We start from the raw sequence: 23108 nt of genomic DNA, 5'->3' as shown, positions 1-23108 counted from the left end.
AGCTAGCCCAAATGTCAATAAGAAAAGGTAACTAAAGTTTGACATGGATAATAGAATGAATACTATATAATTGAGATGCTTATATGTAGCATATATAAGCGTAGAGCGTTCACTTTATACAAATATATACGGAAAATTAGCGACTAATGCAGAGCCATTTAGAGGTTTTTTAATGCACTGATAAATGATATATAAAAAAAAAACAAATAAGTGTTTTATATTATAAGGGACAAATTTAAAAAGCTTTTTGCATTTACTTACTTAATAAATTTAGTCTTAAATTTCATTGCAAAAAAAAAAAGTTCATAGAACTAAAATATAAATCAATCAATTAACAGTGTTAACGTAGGCATTAAGTTGGTCAAAAAGGTGCAGTTTAGGTTAACATTAACACTAATTTGCTTTTAAAAGGTTTTTGGTGTAAGTTGCAAATTCATGTAAAAATAAGGCGATATCGATTTTTTATTTAATTTTAATTGTAAATATAAACGGAATTAAAAAATAGATTTTAGGTTAATGCGATAAAAATCAAGAACTTCAAGTTTGGTAAGCAATGATTAATTTTAGATAAATTAATTAGATTTCAAAATATTTGCACACAAATTATATGATTAATATAATACTTACCAACACTTTAAATAAGTATTATACTTATTGCTCACACATTAAATACATGATGACAAGTTTTTTAATTAGAGAATTTAAATTATATTGAATTAATTAAAAATTATTGTAATTGTAAGTCAAGCACAACTTAGAAGTGTCTACAATCATGAGCAAGTTAAGACACATAGATACAGAAACTCATGATATGTAGATACTACTTAAATTGCTGATTAAAATATAGTATACTATGTATGTACAGCGTGTTTTTTAAACAAATGACATTAGTTAGCTTAGCAGATTATTAGACCAACTGAAGAAAAAATCTTATGCAAAAGTGAGGTGCATTTTTAGTACATATGTAGATAAATTACAGAAAACTATCTTCAGGCGTAGTTGGTCAATATATAAAAAATAATTTATTTTAATTATTTTGTTGCGTTATATACATTATATGGAGAGGGCATTAAAAAAGATGAGTGCTATCTACTTAGCTTTCTTCGTACACTAAATTCACCTAATAGTTTTGATTATAATTTTAGCTGTCTTTTCAAATTATTCTTGATTTCGATAGTAAAACAAGTTCAATTCAAGAATATTTATATCAGAATTTTTACAGTTGAGAATAGAATTGAATCGTAATTTCAAAATCAATTTAAATTTAACTTGGATAGTTCACCGTAGTGCAACACAAATTTATGCTATTGTGAATAGTTTTGAGGACGAAAATTGAATTTTTAAACAAAACTGTTATTTATCATAAGTATATATCATATGTACAAAGTATATTTGTAGTTCGTGAAAGTAGTTAAAAACTGTGGACATATGATAAATCTGACAATTATATTATAATGATATGTTGCGTGAATGGATATTTTTGCTTTTTAATTTCAAATGTCAGTTTAAAATTTTTGGTAGCTTATATTATAAGCTTGTAATTTTTTTTTTCAAATAACAAATTATAGTTCCTCTTAGAAAATGATTGTAGGAATACGCGGTGAAAAATTTACAATTCTTTTGTGAGAAATTTTCTAATAATAATAAGATATACGGAAAATTAATAAATAATATTTACAAATACTTAAGGATAAATTAATATTTCTAAATAAATTTTGAAAAATCAAATTAAACACAGTTTTAAACATATTGAAATAAATGATGATTGGCTAAAGATATTTAAAAAAAAACAAATATCAATAATCATAGTGGTATTTGCATTCTCAAGTAACAAGCTTGCTAACCTCTACAAGTTTATCATCATATACTTGAAATTGTGCTAATATCCTTACTAAACATCTAGAATATCACTCATAAATTCCAAACCTCATATAATAAATGAATTCAATATTATATTTAATAATTTTTAAACACAATTATTCAACCTATTTAGATAAGTTATTTTTGATATATTGAGAGTTTTATACCTAAAAATATTTTTAGATAGACTTCTCTTTTATATATTCAGATAAGTCATTCTTGATATACTGTGTTATGACTAAATTTTTTTTTTAGTTAATTTTGTAACAAAAAAAGTATAAGAACCGTACAAAAGGATCTTAAATTTTATATAAAAAAATTACCAAGATATTATTTCAGGAGTAAAAAACATAGATTTGAAAAAACTTTTACATTTATATACCTATTTTAAAAATATTTCTACAATTTTATACTAATTGCTTCAATAAATAAAGGGTTTTTAGGAAATACTATTAGGATTCTACCCATATTTCCAAGTATTTTATAATTTTCTCCTTTTGGCAATGATTTCTTTGAAAATTCAGTTGGGTGAATTGAAACAGAAATAAGCATTACATAAAATGCTCTAATTAATTTGGAAAATTATTACCAGAACTATATTAATTTCCTTTGGGAAATACACAACATCACTGCTTTAATTTCCGATTCATTTGCAATTTTTTTTACTTGCTTGACTTCTTCAGCCACACAAGTTATCAACAAAATACAACTTCAAAGCACTTGTTTAAGGGTCATTTTGCAAAAAGGCAATCAATATGCGTTAAACGATTAGTAAACATGATTGTGCCATTTCTACTTCACACCAAAGTCCTTTAAGCAATTGTACAATACTTTGTCGATGTATAACTCGAAGCGCAAGATAGAAGTGAGTACGTGTTAAACTAAGTGCAAAGGAGCAAATTACAAATATCCTTTAACATACAAAGCGTAAACCAAGTAGCTAATTTACCAGGGCAACAACATTGGCAAATATGCAAAAGGATATTCGTACAATTTAAATGAGTTTAAAGTCTTGCTAATAGAAATTTTGTGTGCAAAATTAACAACAAATATTGAATATACACGCCAAAACAACAGATACAAAAACAATGTTTTGCACAAAATTAAACGCAATATTACAGATAGTTCAAGTTGGCTATGGAATTGTACGGTTTGGTTAGCTTGTTCGGTTTACTTGGTTGGGTTTGGTGTGGTTACGGTCGGTCACTTTTGCACATACACATAAGAAAATGCAAATTTTATGTCACCAGTGGGAAATCAAAAGGCGTAAGGTGTATTTTGTCAGGAACATGGCATATGTCGATATGTTCAGCAAATGTACACTTAAAGCTAAATTGAATATATCACCGCATTGTGTGTTTATATACAATACAAACATCTACTCATATGGCAATAGCCGATTAGAAGTTGTAAAGTGGAATTGTCGGTAAGGTTAACCAGCTTTCAAATTTATGCAAACAATACTAGTTGTATCTGCTTAAGTGAATGTCGTGTACCTGTATCTTAGCCAATAAGTTTTATAATCGAAATTCAAAAAAGGAAAGGAGTATTATAAAGAAAAATATATTAAACTTGCTGGAAAACAAATAAAATTATAAATTTAAAAATTCTAATACTATGCAATTTGATTCATGCAATTTGAAACAGATCTGCATGTATCGTTTAAAGAAAAAAATATATAAAAAATACGTGTGCAAAAAAAAACTAAAATTATTAACGAAGTGATCTATTAATTTACTAGGATTGTTACTCAAGAGGCAAATATATGTAATTCTAGACCGAATTGCACATCTGTTTTTTTTGTGCAAGCCACCTTTGTTCGTGTTCTTTGCAAATGAGAGGTGCAAAGAGCATATGATAGTTGCTGACGAGATGATCCGAAGAGTAGTCCCAGTTATTCATGAACCATACAATTTTTATAGTTTTCATTATTAACATTTTGTTTTTACTTAAATTTAACTATCTTGTGTATACTTAAACAAGATAGTTATTTTACATTTTGTTAGAAATTATTAACTTTAACGATGAAAATTTAATGCCTATATTTTTAGTAACTTTTAACTAAATCACAATTAGTGTAGCAGTATGGTTAATAGCTTGAATGTGCTGTCAAATCACTTTACTGAACTAAAGATATTGACTTACCATCCATTAAAAAAGTGAGACATATCACAGATAACGAACGTTGAAATAATGATGTTACAGATACAGATAATTTGCAGAAGAAAAAGCTTGCATTAGTTTGGAATAAAATAAAAAAAGCTTCGTTGAGATGAGGTAATTGACTGATAGTTAGTACTATTCAGCTAAAATTTCCCGCAGATTTATAATTATAGATAAAACATGGAAAATGACTCAAAACTTGGACTCTTACAAAACTGAAGATAATTAAATTTGCTGGCAAGGTCGTGGTCTATGTTTTATGGAAGTTGGTTTGCATATAATCACAAAATATTTCTAAAAGGAATAAAATTAACGCCATTTGGCAAAATTAGTACATTAAAACATTATTTCATAAACATACTGTAATATTTCTGAAGTCATTACGATTAAAAGTCATTCATTTAAGGTTGTTTTATATTAACCACTAACTCTACTTACCAATAAAGTTTTTCTACATTTTTTTTCTGCTCTTAAAAATGGCTTGATAGCAATAATAAAGATACAATATCTGTTAATGACTACTAAAAGGTATTCATTTAATCAATATTAGAAGTTACGTTCTACAGATTATGTAATCAAGTTTAATGGCACAACTGTCCTGGTAAATTGTATTGCTATTTGGCTCAGTGTCAATAAAAAACATTTTCATTAACATAAAGGTTTAAAAGATTTTTTTTAGTACACATTTAAAATAACTGTAACTATAATAATAAGCCTTGTTTAATATCAAATAACATAGCGAATCTATAAGGTAGCAGAAGTTCTGGTGCGCCAGCGAAAAAAATGGAGAAGAACGGCCAAAAATGAGCCAGCTGAAGCACGATATATGTGGAACGACATCTACAGTGAAACATCAAATAGAATCAGATTTAAAATAATTATTGAGGTCTTATGCTTCACTAGAGGAAGTAAACAATAGTAGTAGTAGTTGTAATATTAAAATAAATTAACATTCGAATCTTCCACAAAAAAGGGTTCGGTAGTGCATGTGTTAGGCTAGAAATTATTTTTAAAGTTAAAATTGTTAAGTTAGGAGTCTTTATCTTAACAAAAAAAAAAGTTTTAAAGTGTTTTAATTTTTTAATTGAAATAACTTTTAAACCCATTTAAATTCCGAACGCAATTTGATTTGTCAAGTACAAATTCACAAATGCACAATTTCGGATATTTTTAGAACGAAAATTTGCTTGATTAAGCTTATAAATTAACAAACGTGTGTTAAACTGCAACGTATATACAATAGCAACTACCATTTGTATTGAAACATCTATTTTGGTTACGGTTTTGCAATGACTTTGATGACAATTGCGAAAATATCGATGGATTAAACAATAAGATAGACAAACAGATAGTCTGATAGGCAACAACGAATATGGCAAATGACAATTGGCAAGTAAATTTATTTGGTAACGCTATGTGATTCGTTGGGTTTCTTTTCAGATTTCAAGTGTACTTTTTTGGATGAAATTTTGTAAATTCGTATAGTACTCGTAATGAAGTCCAAACTACAGCCATACATACACAAGTACATAGATGAATATAGATTTAAATGGCATTTGGAAAAGACATTGACATGTCATAGAATTGGTGAGGCAATTGTATTTGGAAACACTTGTCAAGCAGTAAAAAGCAGCCAAGTTAGTTAGTTGGACAAAATTTTTTCTGATTGCATGAGTTTAATTAAGTTGAGGATTTTATTTACTACGTGCAATTGAAGCAAATTTTTAAAATTGAAAAGTAGTCAATGTTAATACTCTATACATATAACAACGAATAAAGATAAGTTGATGTGAATCAATGCATTGATATAATTTAATTTACCTAAATTAAGAAGTTGCAAATCTGTATGAAATAATTTTTGTGTATCTGTAAAGCAAAATAACAGTTTTGGGTATCTGTATGCAGTATACATGCAAATGAATGCAAGCGTTATCACTTCTAAAAGCTGTGTTTAAAGCACGTATAGTTTAGGACGACATAACTGACAGTAAACACATTAAAAGCACGATTACAAGAGTACGCAACTGAAAAACTGATAAGTCATTATGAATGGAAAATGCATCACAAAATCCATATTGCATATCAGAGCGGTGCATTGCAATTCATTGAAGCACAATAAGCTAAATGTGCAATAGCAATAGTACAACTTCAGCAATAATGCTATTAATGACTAACATACTAAGTAGCGAAAAATAGGTACCAGTGGGTGTGTTTGGGGCAAGTAATGCAAATCTAACGATAATGATAACATACGATAATGATAATGGTGCTGATACATTTGACAGTTTTGCCGCTACTCGCTGGCATAGCGTTAACATTCTTGCTATGCTTCATTGATTAATTCAAGTAGTTCAAACATGTTTTACAAACAAAAAAGCACACAAACAAATATACAAGTAAACAACTATGAATGAAACGAAATGCAGATTTAGAGTTGCTTCATACCGCAAATCAACAAAGTCCTCCTATAGAAAATTTTCTGAACAGCATTTCATATGGTATGTCACAGCGGACTCAAAACTACAAAATTTTGTTGTTGTAATTATGTTTATTGGTACGTTTTTCAACAACTTTAGCAACAAGGATTTGGTCGTTGTTACTCTAGAAGTTTGTTGCAAATTTGAAACCGTTAAGACTACAAATTGAAATTATTTTCTGTTAAGTTGAAAGCGCGCAATGGAAATCAATACTAAAAGTCGAAATGGTTAAGTAAAAGTACGAGTAGTTCTACGTTTGATAAATGTTAACGACACTGACAAATGCATAAATCGTGCGGTTTCCCGGGTTACTTAAACATGAGTTTGGCATCGAGCACAGGGAGTTGGCTTTAGAGTTAAAGAGGTTTTCAGTTAGCGTAATTATTCAAATCGTAGAATGAGTGCTAAGGGAGTCATTTTGTGGATTTTACCATTTTCAATTCTAAAATTTTAATGTGCCTCCAAAGAGCAAAGCAAGAAAATTGCATGATTGTGAGTTTAAATGAAGTAATTAAGTATTTAATCGAAGTGTGTTTATTGTTACACAGTAAATTAAGTTGTGTTTCCAGAATTCAAAACCTTAAACGATAAATAGTTAGTAAACATGATGTGTATAAAAAAGGAGTATTAAAGATTCTTAATGAAATTTTTTTATTAAAAAATATGTAAAAAATAAATTAAATTTTATGTGTTAAATTATGCACTTCTTTTACACTATGAAAAAAATTGTTCATTTTTTTTATTTTCAACAAATAAATACTAAAAACGTTCCGTTTTCTATGTTATTTCTACTTTCTATTCTATTTAATCGGAAATGTATTTTTCTCTCGTTTTACTAGAAAACCGCCACAGTACTATCAAAAACAGATGATATTGTGAATTTTCGTATAAAGAAACCTCGAATAGCAGAGTTTGGTGTGGTGATAATTGTCAGAAATATATACGATGTAGAATATGTGCATAAAGCTACAAATTTGAATTTTTTTAAATAATACAAAAATATCAAAAATTAATTAGAATTCGAAAGGAAAAAATTATTTTAGACAGAATTAATATTTATTTTTTTTAAAAATTGTTATAAATTGGTTAAAACGCAATAAAATAGATGAAAATGTTTTTAAATATTTCTATATATCAACTGCAACAAAGACGTATTCATTTACAAATTTTAATACAAAATGAGAATGATTTTGTGATAGCATATCTTGATCTTTTGATACAAAAAAAAAATCAAACGATCTGTTTTTGATTGATGTTGTGAAATCTGTATCATAAAATATCTTTGTTGTCTCGGTTTTAACTGTCAAAATCTGTCAAAAAGAAGGAGCAAACAATATCTCCCTTACACTTTCAGTTGACAAATGTGAGAGAGAGCTGCTTTGTGTATCTTAAAAATTGTGAATGATTTTTTATGGTTACTTTGAACTATGTTCACACAGAGAAAATGCCTTTTTTTTAAATTAAGATATTTCAAAACTGCATAAAATGAAGCATATAATATTTTTTTTTTTGTTAAAATATATAGTTTACATGTTTTAAGCTTTAATCTTTATAATATCGCAATTTTTTTTTGATAACATTCATATCACAGGTTTGTACGGGTGTGTAACTTACAGCAAGGCCTTAAATACTACTATAAAATAATTACAGACAGCACAAAATCTGGCTTTAAGTAGACTAATTAAGATTCCTTGGTATATTAGAACAACTGACATGCATAGAGATCTAAGAATCGACTCAGTGAAAAAGTATATCACCTCCGCTCTAACAAACCTTAAGTCCACCTCAGGACGCACAGGAAGATATGCTGATCTACGGTCCGTCATCAGTTAGAAAATAAATAAATGATAATGATTCTAGTATAGTTAAAGTTTAGAACAACAACAACAACAAGTTTATAGAACAACAACAATAGCAACAGGTTTGTAAAACGAGACGTAACTTTGTATAACCTCATCTCAATTCTTATCTGAAATTATTCTTATATAGCACTTGGTTCGTTTAAACTAGCTTTATTTAAACTAAAACAAATAAATTATGTTCATTTGTTTTGCACTTTAAATTTATATTTATATAGTATTTTAATTTAATGAGTAATAAATCAAGATTTTTGCTAAATATATATGCAAATATACCCAAATATATGGTATTTCCTTTACCTTAACTGTTAAATTTTTCATTTGTTGTTATTTAATTCTTTAAGACGACTAGTTAGTTTTGCTTATCCAATTACTTAAGCTAGTATCTTGTATGCATAACTAAAATAATTAAATCATGTCACTCACCTAAAATCTAAACTCAAATTTCGTTGATGTGTTGATATACGCTTGGGTGGATTCGTTCCTGTTGTGCCATTAGCACCTGCTGTAGCTGCAGTATTTGCTCCAGGCACACTCAAATTTGGACGTCCATGCACCGATGGCATAGAATGATTAATAAACCGACTTAAACTTAAACGTGGCTTGGAATAACGTGCATGTTTTGGTGTTGTTGCTGCAGAATTGGCTGGCGTACCACCAATACCACCATTAAATTGATTATGATGATGATGTTGTGGTGGCACTGATGCTAAACTGCTGCTAGCATTTGGCATAATGATGGGCAGAGTAATCGGCGCAGATTTTAGAAATGCAGGCACATAATCTTCACCATTGCTGGAGGCATTATTCACCACACTTGTTGGTGAGGCTGGTGTAGATGTTGTACTTGTATCAGCAGTTATACCATTTGTTGAATGTATTGAAAGAGTAGCAGTTGAACCTGTAGGTGAAGCTGCTATCGTTGTTACATCTAAGCTAGTAGATGAGCTTATCGAACTTGGACCGGAATTACAAATGGCAACTGAAGCTGCTGATGATGAGGAAGAGGAAGATGTAGATGACGATGATGACTTTAAATTTGCTGCTGCTATTGATGATAATGCTGAAGTTGATGACATTGAAGAATTACTACTCAGACTCAAACTCAGACTTTTGGCTGGACTTGGCTGTTGTTGTGTTTGATGTTGTTGTTGTGTTAGTATTGTTGGACTGTGTATAATAGTACTGTTACTATGCTCACTAGAACTGCTTGTACAGGCAGCTGCCGAATGTTCTGACTCATCATCATCAGCATCCAACAACTGCAGTGTTGGACTAGTTGTAGCGCTGCATTGACCATTTAAATATGTTACGGATGATGGTGTTGTTATTGCTGTTGCTGACGTTTCACAGTTGTCATTGCAATTGCCATTTTCTGTTGCTGGCATTGACTGTGCTATTCCGACTGCAGTTGTTGGCAAATATTTTGCACCATTCATATTACAATCAGCGGCAGATGATAACGTTTGTGTTTCGATTGTGGGCGTTAAACGTACTGAGACTGCATGATCAACAACATCTACACACGGCGGACGAAAATCATCGGCAACAACGACCGGTGACAATATTTTCGTAGCAGTATCTATTTCTCGTATATGTCGCAGATATTGATAGCCATTATCCTGCGCATTTATAGATTTCTTTTTAGAATTGGCGCTACTTGTGTTGCCATGACCATGAGCCATGGCACCGCCACCATTATGCTTTTCACTGGCGGCACTGTTGTTGCTCGAATTCTTTTTGGTTTTAAATGCAGAAATGACTGAATTCATTTTGAATTTTATATTAAAAATGTATTTTTACTTTGCAAATGGCTAAAGATGAGTATTTTAATTAAATTTTTTTTTTGATGAATATTTTTTGTTTTGATTACAATGTGATTTGAGTGCGCGGTTGTATGAGTGAAGATATTTACTTATGTATATATGAGTTGATTTTTGAATATTGCTTTATTCTAAGCCATTTTATGACGATTCACAACCAGATTTATTCGCTGAAATATTATTTGATTTAAGGTCGGTCATTTGATTCATTTAGTCACTTAAAATTAATGTTTGTTTCAAGTCATTTTTAGAGTTGCAACATATCGTTGGATTTATACTTTCCCGTTTGGGGGCGTTCTGCTGAAATGCTTAACATTTTGCGCAATCTAAAAAAAAAAAGATTTTTAAAAATTTAATTAATCACAAATAAAATATTTAATAGGTAATTTATAATAATATAAATTTAAAATACTCTTATCAAGTATCTGATGTCAATTATAAGCAAATATTTAAACTGAAATAATAAGACTGTTTTTTGTAAATATTGCAAACAGAATTCTATAGAAACAAAAACACGAAAGATGTCAGTTTTGTGTCTTTCATGTTTTTCTTCTAGATTTTGTAGAATTTGAGTCATTTGTCGGCGGCTTTGTGTAAAAATTGAATTTATTATTGTTTTCTTTTTCAAGTGAACTACAATAATAACAGTCGGCGTCATTGTGCTTCAAACTTCTCGGCAATTAGGTCGTCCTTGGCTTGGTCAAAATAGAAAACAAAAGATTTTTAGCATAGAAAGTGAATGAGTAAGAAAGTTCTTCAGTTTTTCAAAAAAGTTAGTACATGAGAAGGGTATATAAACGCTGCAGGCTTGCTGACAAATTCAGCAGAAATTTAACCTAAATATAAGTGTCTAGTAAAAGTAAGTTTAAATGTTTTTGCTGTTTGCAAATATGATGGAAAGCTGCCAAATGTAGTGTTTGCAATAGAAATGTGTTAAAGTACTTAAAATCTCTCAATAAATTGTTCAATTTTATACACTTAATTTACTCCAAACATGTATATAAGTGAATATTATCTCAAATTTTCTGTATATATTGTCAATAATACTATTATCTTTTTAGAAATAATAAGTTCAAAGTAATTAATTTTCTTTATTTAATGAAATTTTAAATAATTAAATCAATCTAAGAAATTGTGGCAAGGTTAATGAGAAAAGTAGCACAAAATTTAAACAAAGTATAGTTAATTATTTGAGCAACTCTTGCTGGGCTTTAGATAGAAAAAAATATTTTGTAAAGTAAACAAAATAATTTGTTTGTTTCCATTACTGAAATAATAACTTTTATTGCATAAAGCAAACAATAATAAATTCAATTAAATATTTAAATTGAAATTTCGGAACGGGAAATTAATAAAAGAAAAAAAATGAAGGTGAAATAGTGAACATTTCATTTCAATTGATGATTCAAATTGAAATGCCCAATTTATGTTATTGGTTACAAAATTTCTGCAATATTATATTAATATATTCAATAAAAAAAATATTTTTCATACAATTTTTATAAAAGATATAAATAAATTCCACAATGAATTTAAAAATATTCAGCATTTGAGAAGTGAGTTTTATTTTAAAGTAAACACAGTTAAAGATAATTTAAGTAAATATATCTTGTGGCTATCTTTATCTTTTAAATATCAGTAGTGAGTTGTATTCTTAAGTAATTATTTTCTATTGTTTTTCAAAAGTTGGAAACCATTATAAACTAAAGTATGAAAATTTAATCCACTAAAACTACCTCTTCGAAATTAATTAAGTGAAGTTTAGTGTTTACCATTTTAATATGTATTATAAACTTATTATTATTATGTAGTTATTAATAGTCACTAATTAAATTATATTATATTGTAAACATAAAGGGTAAAGCCCTGAAATTATTTGCGAAGTCTGACAGACTTACCAACACCGCGTTATCAAATCTCAGAATGGTTACAGGCTCCTCAGGGAAGGTATGCAGATCTGAGGTCAATTATTGCTTAGTGTGATGAAGTGATAAACAATAATCTAGTCAAGGCGCAAAGAGGGGTTTTGAAGAAACCTCACAGTTAATAGAGAGTAAAAGTGCTCAGGTGTACTGTGACTCAACTAGCCTCAACATAATAATAATGTATTATATATTATATTATTATACATATAATATTATACTTTGTTACATCTGAGATAGTGGCGCAAAACACTATTATCTTATAGATTTTTTCAATCGTACGAGTAGTTCTATAAACGAGCAGAATGACAGTCTCTCTAACAAAGCGCAGAATGGGTTGCATTGAGAAATTTCTGATAACATATGATAACAATGACAGTCTCTCTAACAGAGCGCAGAATGTCTTTCATTGAGAAATTTCTGATAACATACGCACTTCGCAAGTCCTGGTACAATAACATTAAAAAACAAATAATAGTTTATATTTCATTATTTTTAAGTAAATACGAATATTAATCACATAAAAATCTAAATCTACATTAAACATATCGGGCAGCCCCCGCATATTACGATTGTTTACAAAAATATATACAAATTTTATTTTGATGTCAAATAATACTGTTATTGAACTATTTATTGTTGCAAGGTTAATTAAAAAATTTATTTTAATAAACACAATCTCGTATAAAGAATGAGAAAAAATTTTGGTAATATATCATTTACACACATTCATGAAATTTAATTTAATTTTATATATTATATTTTTATAACAAAAGTTAATTATTTTTATTTTTACTGTGAGTAAACAAAATTAATTGAAGCTGTATGTTAATGAAGAGCAAAAGATTAACTAATACATATAAATTTAGGCAAACTAAATAGAATATTTATTAATTTTTTAATTATAATCTCATTAACAAGAAGTGTGCTCAGCAACAGTAGCTGTGTTTCCTTCTATTACCGCAGAGATAACAATTGCAGATCTATTTTAGAAAATGTTGAGTCAGACGACAAGATAAATAGAAATATATCAGTATGAAGTAGGAGCGCCAAAACGAACGATTAACGAGATACCATTTTTAAATTAAACAGATTTATACAGTCAGTCACTCACTCAACATATCAAATACGCATAAGTAAATACAAAAATAGTTTTTTTTGTTAATAGAAATAAAATTGCCAAATAAAATTTAATTCTCTCACAGACCTAATATTGAACTCTATGACCTAATCAGAAACGTGTGTGTAACGTACTAACAACATTTTAAGACCTCAGTGCCACTTCGCAACTTTAGCGGTAGCAGGCATTGACGAAGATACATCGGCACATGCTTTCAATTAGTTTAAGTGCAAAATGTAACAAAAAGTTTATCTAAACTAACCTTGAAATAGTACTTTTCCCCGATATAAATTCTCACAGACAAAACATACATAAGTTCAAACTAACCAAATTTTGTGCGCTGGCGGTAGATAGTTGTGGTAGTTGAAGTTTTTTAATAGTTTGAAATAAAAAGATGAATATGAAATTCCAACAAGTTTTATTTCTTACACGTGCAAGTCAAAAATGTATACAATATCAGCTTTCTAAAAAAAAACTATTACCAAGTTCATATGAAAAGACCGGAGTATAAAAAAAATAAAAACGGAAGGCATTCAAATTCTGTTTGAGTTAAGAGCATTTTGGCACGCAGCCTGTTGATTAGAAGCCATAAAATATTTCATTTTTAATGAGCTCTGAGTGAACCCAGAAGTATATAGTTTTGGCCTTTTGACCGATTTATTTATTTATTTATTTTTTTTTTGTTGAATTCGCACATAACAATATATCTTTTATAGTCGCGAATAAATAAGAGGTTTAGTAGACAGGCGATTTTATTAACTGTTAGGTTGAGATTAGCAATTTAGTGTAAATAATTTTCTTAAATTAATATTAAATACATTTTTTTAGTTTTCTATTAAATAATTAAATGAATAGCATTTGCTGTTTTTGAACAGCTGAACAACTTCGTTAAGATTTGAGAAAATTAAAGGAAACTTTTACAAACCAATATGTGTAAAAGGAATATTGATTTAAGATAGCTCTTCTACCATATTTTAGAAAAAATATTTATATAATGTATTAACTGTTTAAAATATATTTAATTTTATTTTGTTTAGTTATTTAAACATCATTTTTTACATCACATATATCGGTTTAGGAAAATATAATTCATTAAAGGTGTTACTTAAATCGTATAATATTGTAAAAATTATTGTTATTATTATCATTAAAATAACAGTTTACCAAATAGAACACTGCGTACTGCTCTTTTAAATTTAATTTTTTCATTACCGTGCTCTGGAGTTTCATGAGATCTATTTGTTGCTACACAATTTTTTTTCAATTTAATTAAGTTGTTCATAATTTTTATATTATTTTTATATATTCTTTTAATTATAGTTACGTTTTAAAAATAATACAAGCTATTTTATGACATTTGCTGCTTATTTATTAATAAAATTATTTGGAATCAGCATTTTTACTACGGAATTTAGTTGGAATTAGATAAATTTAATTTAAAATTAAATAAGATGTATATAAAAAAGTTTTTCTATTTAAAAAATATAAATATATAATATGTTATACATTTTTCTTAGTATTGTAGTAGAAGTAGCACAATCTATAATAAATTTCAAATTAATGTGTAATGTAAGTACGATTAATTTTTATATACGGACTAACATTATTTGCAATAAATATTCCTAGAAATTAAATAAAATTCTAATCTTAGACTTTTACATTAATTTTATTGTATATATACTAAACAAACTGTATTGGAATTTGCAAAGTTTAGACAAGATGTATTCGAGTAAAATATAGATTTGATTAAATCAGATTGGCCACGAAAAAACAATTTAAAATATGTAGCTGTAGTATTACGGAGATACATTTTTATATTGAACAAAACAATTTGTTATAAAAGCTTCTAACTTGTACAGGGTGATGTCGAACAGAATTAAACTGCAATTGCTAAATAAATGAACACCTTTGGAAAATTTTAAAAACCTCTACATTTAATCTAATATACCAATTGGAATTTTATGATGTTTGAATATAATACATTAGACTTTATCAATTAATGCTTTTATTAAGACTCGTTACCGCTTCTATTAATTGGTAACCATGTTATTAACAAAGATAAAACCTATTGAAGTGTATTTATTACATGCATTTGTTAATTAGTATTATAATAATATAATGTCATTTCATAAATGTAAATGCATAAACTGTATACAAAAAAAAATGTTCTAGATTCACAACAACCATGATATTGTCTTATGCATAGTAAAATAGTAGCTTATTTGTAACTGTAAAAACAAAATTCTGTTGGAGCCAAAAAGTAAACTGTTGCAAATGCATTAACGGAAATTGCAATTCTGTAAAATAATTATTGATTCACAAGTGTCTGTATGAATGATATACCATATGAACAAGAAAGTACGTAAACAAATCATCATTGCCTGATTTTATTTGTTAAGTAAATGTTGATAGTAAATTTATTGTATTTACTATATCTTTTAAAAACTTGCCCTTATCATCGTAAACGTGCAAAATGCTATTAGTTGTAATAAAAATGTTAATGATAACATAATAACATAAAAATAATTAACTATGTATCTTATTACAAGAGGACTATAACTGCTGCAAATGGACTTTACTAAGATACCGAATGGTGGCAAATCAGTTAGTGAGAATATTAAATATTGATTATTTCTTTGATTATTTAAGTCTACTTTTTTTACATGAATACTTATTAATAAATATCAAATATATTTGTGAAAAATGTAGCAAACAAAAATTGACTACAAATATTATAATTAAAATTCTTTACATTTCCGCATTTTTATTTTTGAAAAAATTTTGCATTCGCATCTCTAATGATTATCTAATGATATATAAATATAAATTTTTTTTCACCAAGTTGTAAGTAGTTTCTTTGGAATTAATTAACAGAATTAAAAATGGTTTTATTCTTATGAAAACAAATAAAAATACAAAAGCTGTCTGGAGCACAAAAAAAAAAAAAAAAAAAAAAAATCTAAATAGATGAATTTTAATTTAATTGCTAAATATACGCTTCTGTGCTATTTTACTTTTATGAACTAATTTTTCTAATTTGTATTTTCAACGGTTTCAAGTTTTAAGATGTATTGTTCCAATAAAATGTACATTTATACTAAATATATTTATATATACATATATATATATATATATATATATATATATATATATATATATATATATATATATATATATATATATATATATATATATAATATATACAAAATTTATTTAATGGTGAAGTAATGCGTCAAACGTATTAAAATAAAAAATTGGCACTTAATATACTAAAAAAAATAATATGAGCCAACTTAGGAATACAAATATATACATACATATATATTGATTTTATATATTTATTCGGGTAACATTGATGACGGAAAATAAAATACGCAGAATTTGTTAAGAATTTTTCAGTTTTTACTTTATAAAAATAGAAATTAATTCGCCAGCAATTTTATTAGACAAACTGACCATGAAAATTTATGTTTAGTTACGCAAATAGCACACAGAGTACTAAAAAAGTATATATGACGACTTACTTCATAAATAAAACATGAGAATATATTTTCCTTTGAGATATTTTTTAAATTGTATATTTTTTATATTTTCAGTATAAATACTGTATAAAAACTTAGTAAAACACTGTTGTCATGTGTGTAGTGGGTCTGCATCAACTACACTCAAAAGGTAAAACCAGTGCATTGAACCATTCTTGAATATTTTTCGCCACTACAAAAAACTACACGGCAAGTACAAATAACGTTGCCATTGTTTTTTACTTTTGCGGATCTGTGAAAAGTGACATTTGAAGCCTTGACCCGTTTTTCTTTTTTCTAAAATGTATACTTTCTCACGTGCTTGTGGGCTGCGAGAGTTTAGTAAGGATATTGATTTTATATACACGATGAGTTAAGAGTTTTTCCAATTTTTTGTTAATGTAGAACGTGGGAAAATCCATTACCGCACATATGTACGTACAGAGAGAGGGATATAGAGTTTTCTTTGAAGAATGAAAACAATTAAAATTTAGGTCATAATTTAATTGTTTTCTAGTTAATCATTGTTGTTTAAAAAAAAATATGAAAATAATTACTGGAATAATTGTATGATTTCTGGAAATTATTATGGGAGACTTAACCCGAAAAAAAATTGTCATTAAAGTATTAACATTTTAAAAAAGAATTATCCGAGTTGTTCAGCTAATATTTAATTTATTATTGTAAATTTTTGTCATATCATTTGTATTTAAAATTATTTTGTGCATTAGTGTTTTATTTTTAAAAAGCATAATCTGGAAAGAAATTTTGTATCTTTCATATATTATATTTTTAAAAAACGCTTTGAAAGATCTTCCTATTTTAGATAACTAGCTTGTTGTAACACAGTGTTTATCATTGATAATATATTCAGTTCTGATAGATAGATAAAATTACAAACTTTGAAATTTAAAGAAGAGGATAAAATAGTTAACGCACTGAGCAGAGATCTAATTTAGAATGGCAACAAAAGCACCTATGCATAAAATGAAAACACTTTTATGTAATATAATTGGGTTAGATTGTGCTGGAATTGCAGCCTTTCGCACTAAAGCTCTACCTCATATAATCACCTGTTGTGATATCCCGGACGAGACAGTGTCCATACGACAGATATGGAGCACCAACTTAAGGGTAGGAGTTCCCAGCATAAAGTGCACGAACAGCATTCCTTTTACACGACGCATAAGGAAACCGCTCAAGTACAAGGGAACTAAGATATAGAATACCTACATATGAAATTATTTGTTTTTCTTTGTTTTCATTATATGCATATTAATGCAATATACTGCAACAAAAAATTTTATTTATGCTACTTACTTTAGAAACAATATAGTCAAAATTTGTTATGATTGTTAATTAAGATTTTATATATAATTTTTCGGGTTTGTTTACGCTATGCAACCCTAAAATCAGGTGAACATTAAACGGCGTGACATTGTACAACACTAAATAATTCTAGTGTAAAAATAATATTAAAATACAGTTACTTACATATAAGTAACAATGAAGAAGCGACACGAATGACCCAAATTATTTTAAATATATATATATATATATAAATACATGTAATTTTAGACAGTATTATAAAAGAAATTATTTAATAATACAACAGTTAATTATGTTCTTTTAATACATAAGAGTAGTAGCAAATAAAAAATGCTATTGTTATAATATGACATATTAATATAAACATTCTCATATTTAAAAAATTTAGTGCATTAAATGGAGGGGCATAAGTTTTATAGCATCATAACAAATAAAATAATAAAAAAATAATGTAATAAAAAATACATTGGTATGTTTTCTTTAAGATTGTTTGGAGAAATTTTTTTTTATTACGACACAAAATTGCCTTAAGACCAAAGCAAATTTTTAAATTAAATTATTAATATCTAAAGCGCCTCAAAATTTAACTGAAATAATTTTATTAATAATTTTATTGAACGGTGATTGTGTAACTCTACACAGTACCGGACTGTTGCCAAAGGTTCAAGTTCATTAAAAATTTATTGAAAATAAATTTCATATAAATTTCAATTAAGTATAAAATTTTAAAAATAAAAATATTAAAAGAAGAATTCGTTTCGAATGTATTTTGCTTTTACATCAACTTTAGCTACAAAATGAAGAAACAACAGTAAAAAATATTAGAAAAGAAAGTACTATTAGGCAAAAGATAAAAAACCAATTAAACGCAGCTTAATTTAATTTACATTACAGGGTGCTTTGAGCAATAGAAAGCGTTGTGTGGCTAATTAAAAATATTAGTACAATTGATACATATAAGAACATTTGAAATAGTAAGAAAGGTGCAACAAATTAACTTATAAAGAATACCTTAAAGGTGTTTGTTATAATATAATGAAAGAAATGTACAGAGCAAATTGTTAATTATTTTCTAATGGCGTTTTAACGGTTTTTTATGTTCTATACGATTCACCGACAGTGGTGGACTAAGTGAAAGAAAATTCTATTAATTGGATTTTCTTTCAAATGACATTGCTCAGTTAGTTTTAAATTAAAAAAATTACAAATTACATACTCATTACATATCTTTACATTAAATTACTTTTTAAATATATTTGTTATGTTATTGTTTAACTCGATTATTTGCACTATTTTTTGCATTTCGCTTTACTATTATAATTATTATGATCACAAAACTAAAAATTATTTAATATTGCACAGAACTTTATTTAAGTTAAGCATTAAAAAACAATTGTATTATATTTATTGACGCTTTTATCAATACTCAAATTTGGTAAAACATAACTGCAGTGTATACCTTTTTTATTTTCTAAACTATATAAATTATACCATAGTGCTCAATAACTATTTTTAACTAATTAAAATTTTTTATACCGTATAACAAGACATTAGTTTTACATTAGTTTTAAATCAACTGAATTCTTTGACTAACCAAACGCTGTTTCAGAAACCGCAAAATATCTGTGATCTTTGGACAGATATCACTTATATATATATATCTATGTATAATTTTTGGATTGCAATTACAATAAAATATTTATCAAATTTATATTTAATCTTTCCGTAAACAATTATCGTTTTGTAAACAATTAGTTCCCACACATATCTGCATAATTCTTTTTTATCTAGTATTTCTTAGAGAAACGACTAAAATTTTACTAACTGAAATACTTTTTCATATCATTTTATTTTTTAAAATATTTATGCATGTTATCATTTGCTTTAAAATCAGTTTAAAAAATTATTTTTGTGAGAATGTACAACTTGAAATTAAATACCCCGATACCTATCAAAGTTTCAAGTGCTTATGCTTCATTAAAACTCAAGTGCCATAAATTAAGATCTGTGAAATATGAACATGTGGGAGTTCTAAGGAAAAAAAAAACATTTATTTAAAAACATTAATTGCTTTAGCAACATAAACGTTATTTTCCTTATTACATCACAAAAAAATTTTTTGGGGAGAAGATAAAAACAAATTCATTATCTTATCCACAGAAGCATTGTTATCCTTATTGCTTGAAGAATATTTTTGGGGAGAATATAAAAATTAAAGCATTATTTTATCTACCGAAGCATTGCGATCCTTACTGTTTTAAAAATATTTTTTTGTTAAGAACTGATTTGCATTATAATCAACATAAAGTTTCTGATAAAGAAATTTTATGCAATTACTTTAGTTTCGAAAAAAAGGGAGAGAAAAGAAAGAAACTAAAATTATAAAAGATAAGTAAAAATTCTAACTCATTTGATTTTGATAAGACATTCAGGAAAGACATTATTTCACCGAGATTTATCGAGAAACATAAAATCATGCATTTATGTGGTTTTGACAAACTACAGTAAACTTCTGTCTTTTATTACAGTAATTGAGTTATTTATTGAAAATGTCACGCTATATTTCAATCGCGTTAGTCTTTTAGTAATAGTAAACTCTTTTACTTCTTTTACTTCATAGTTCATGCACAACTTAGCCCATACATGAGCATGAATATATACATATATAAATAATAAACTTCTACTTAACAGCACCAAACACTATAAAAGAAGAAAAAAAATCCAAAAACAAGGAGCATAGTGCTGTTATGTTCATTATAAAACAGATAGTTATATATTCATACATCTTAAGAAATCCGTTCTCTAAAAAGAAAACGACAGGAAAATGCTCCTTAATGGGTGTAAGAAGTAAAATACTTTAATAAAAAATTTTAGCAAGATTGTAAGATATTGATTAAAAAAAAAAATTAAGTTAAGAATATTTTAACACAAATTTAATTTAATTTTTAATACATTAAAAATAATAATTTATAATTTATTTGTGAATAATTTTCACAACTTCTTAGTCCATTTCAGTACAAGAATATATTAGGTATCTAGTCAAAGGCTACTTAATGGACTATTTTGTTGAAATACGATTTATAGTACACTATTAGCATGAACTGTTTTCCATAGTCTGATTTTCTGACTGCATATATAGTCTCAGGTATACTTTTATTGATAAACTATGTTTCGGTTAATAATTAAAATATACTCCCCACTTTCTTCATTATTATTATTTTTTTGATTCAAAGAATTAGCTCAAGAACTTACTGGAGGTATGTATGAACATTCTGTATACATTGAAAGAAATAATAGTCACAATGCAATTTATAGAATTACAAACGAAACAAAAACAAAAACTCCTAAGTTGCCAACTAGTAATATAAAGAAAGGAAAAATTTGAAAATAAATTAAAGAAAAATTTCTTCTGGTTAATGAACATTTTCAATAACGAAAAATAAAAAAAATTAAATGAATACTAAGAAATGAATTAAATAATCATGTTAATATATTTAAAGCAAGCCATGTACATTTCATGTTGTCAACATTTCGAAATATGTTAGCAAAATTTGATGCATTCTCAATGTTAACAAGTCGTGTTGTTGCACTCATATCAAAGTTCAACTGTCGTCTTACAATAATCTTAGTAATCAATCTACACTGCATAAAAAAACAAGAAGAATTGAAATATAAAACAATTTCGGCAGTGTTTGGAAACTGACACTAGGCATTTATTTCGGAAGAAGCGACAACCATAAATAAAAAACACAAAAACACAAAACCAACCACAACACAACAATCAGTAAAAAAGAAACAAAAATTAAAACATTAACAAAAACAAAATTGAATGGGAACAAACGAAAACAATACCGACCGAATGTTCAAGCTTAAGCCCTAAGCTAGAAGTACAGCTACGGATAGAGAGGTATACAAATAAACAGACAGACTGTTGCACTCTTTAAAGTATATAGTCATACATATAAAAGTATTATTAGGTCCGCATTTGTACTTGACTTTGTAGCATGTTGCATGCAATCTACTGTAAACAAAAAAGTGTAATTTGTAAATCATTCCATCACCCAAGTAGTAACACACAGCAATGACAGACCAAACCATGTCAGTCAGGCTATACTTGTATCAGACCATTGCCAGTTGCCACTGTATAAATAATTGCAGCAGTAGCTGTTGTTTGGCTGTTGAATGCACGGACATAGACTGTTGCATGCACCAGTGCACACCCCAAAAAACCAAAATTAAAATATTGAAGAATTGCAGCTAAAACCCCTACCATAAGCCGTAAATTAATAACACAAAAATGAAATCAGAACAATGCCAAAACTGAAATAAAGCTGGAAAGAAATGAACAACGCCAACCATAAAAACAAGACCTGTGAACATTTATGCCAATTTTCAACCTCAACTTTGGTTGCTAAGATTCCCCCATTGCATTGTACTTTAACATTTCAGTTTTGAACTTTGTTCTTCATTGAGTGGAAACTTAAAAAAGTTGTTTTAGTGCAATTTCTGCTTTGTTTACGTTAACACCCTGTACTTTTTTCAGTTCATTTATTTTTTTTCGCATGTTTTTTGTTCTTAATGCAATGTAACATTAAAAACATTTCCTACAATTTATTATGCCTTTATCTGCTATATTTTTACAGATGCTAATTTTTTTTGTTTAAATTATAAAAAAAGCAAAAACGGAAATGTGCGTCACTTTGCCGACAATTCATACACGTCCTGTGGGGAGTATGAAGACTGGGAGACTGAAAATGGCGTCTTCTTTGCTCATTTCTTGAAAGTTACTAAGTCTGTCCGATATAGTATAGACCGATGCGACGAGACGTTTTCATAAATAACCCTCAATTTAAAAATTTTTATTTTTTAAAATACGAGTGCATCAAGTGTAACAATAAATGTTGAAACAGTTTGCAACATTTTACTAAATTATTATTTTTGCTGTAATTGTTGTAGAAAATTGCAATGTCATTTGGAAGTACTTTGGTCCGATCAAATTATATAAATTGGCTGTTTTGACTTGGATTTGTTGCT

General features: G+C 27.4%; 1 protein-coding gene across 1 annotated transcript in view; it reads right to left on the bottom strand.

Annotated features, from left to right (window-relative positions):
- Positions 1–23108, bottom strand: part of LOC119678043 (uncharacterized protein PB18E9.04c-like) — a 233893-nt gene that overhangs the window by 86983 nt on the left and 123802 nt on the right. Inside the window, exon 2 of the mRNA XM_038089684.1 lies at positions 8786–10508. Coding sequence (XP_037945612.1) covers positions 8786–10131 — 1346 coding nt within the window. The 5' untranslated portion in view covers positions 10132–10508. The remainder of the gene's footprint in view (positions 1–8785; positions 10509–23108) is intronic.

This window comes from Teleopsis dalmanni, chromosome 1 (genome assembly GCF_002237135.1).
Source record: "Teleopsis dalmanni isolate 2A chromosome 1, ASM223713v2, whole genome shotgun sequence".
Classification (NCBI taxonomy): Eukaryota; Metazoa; Arthropoda; class Insecta; order Diptera; family Diopsidae; genus Teleopsis; species Teleopsis dalmanni.
Note: the sequence above shows the minus strand (reverse complement) of the source record. Positions and strands in the feature narration are given on the sequence as shown.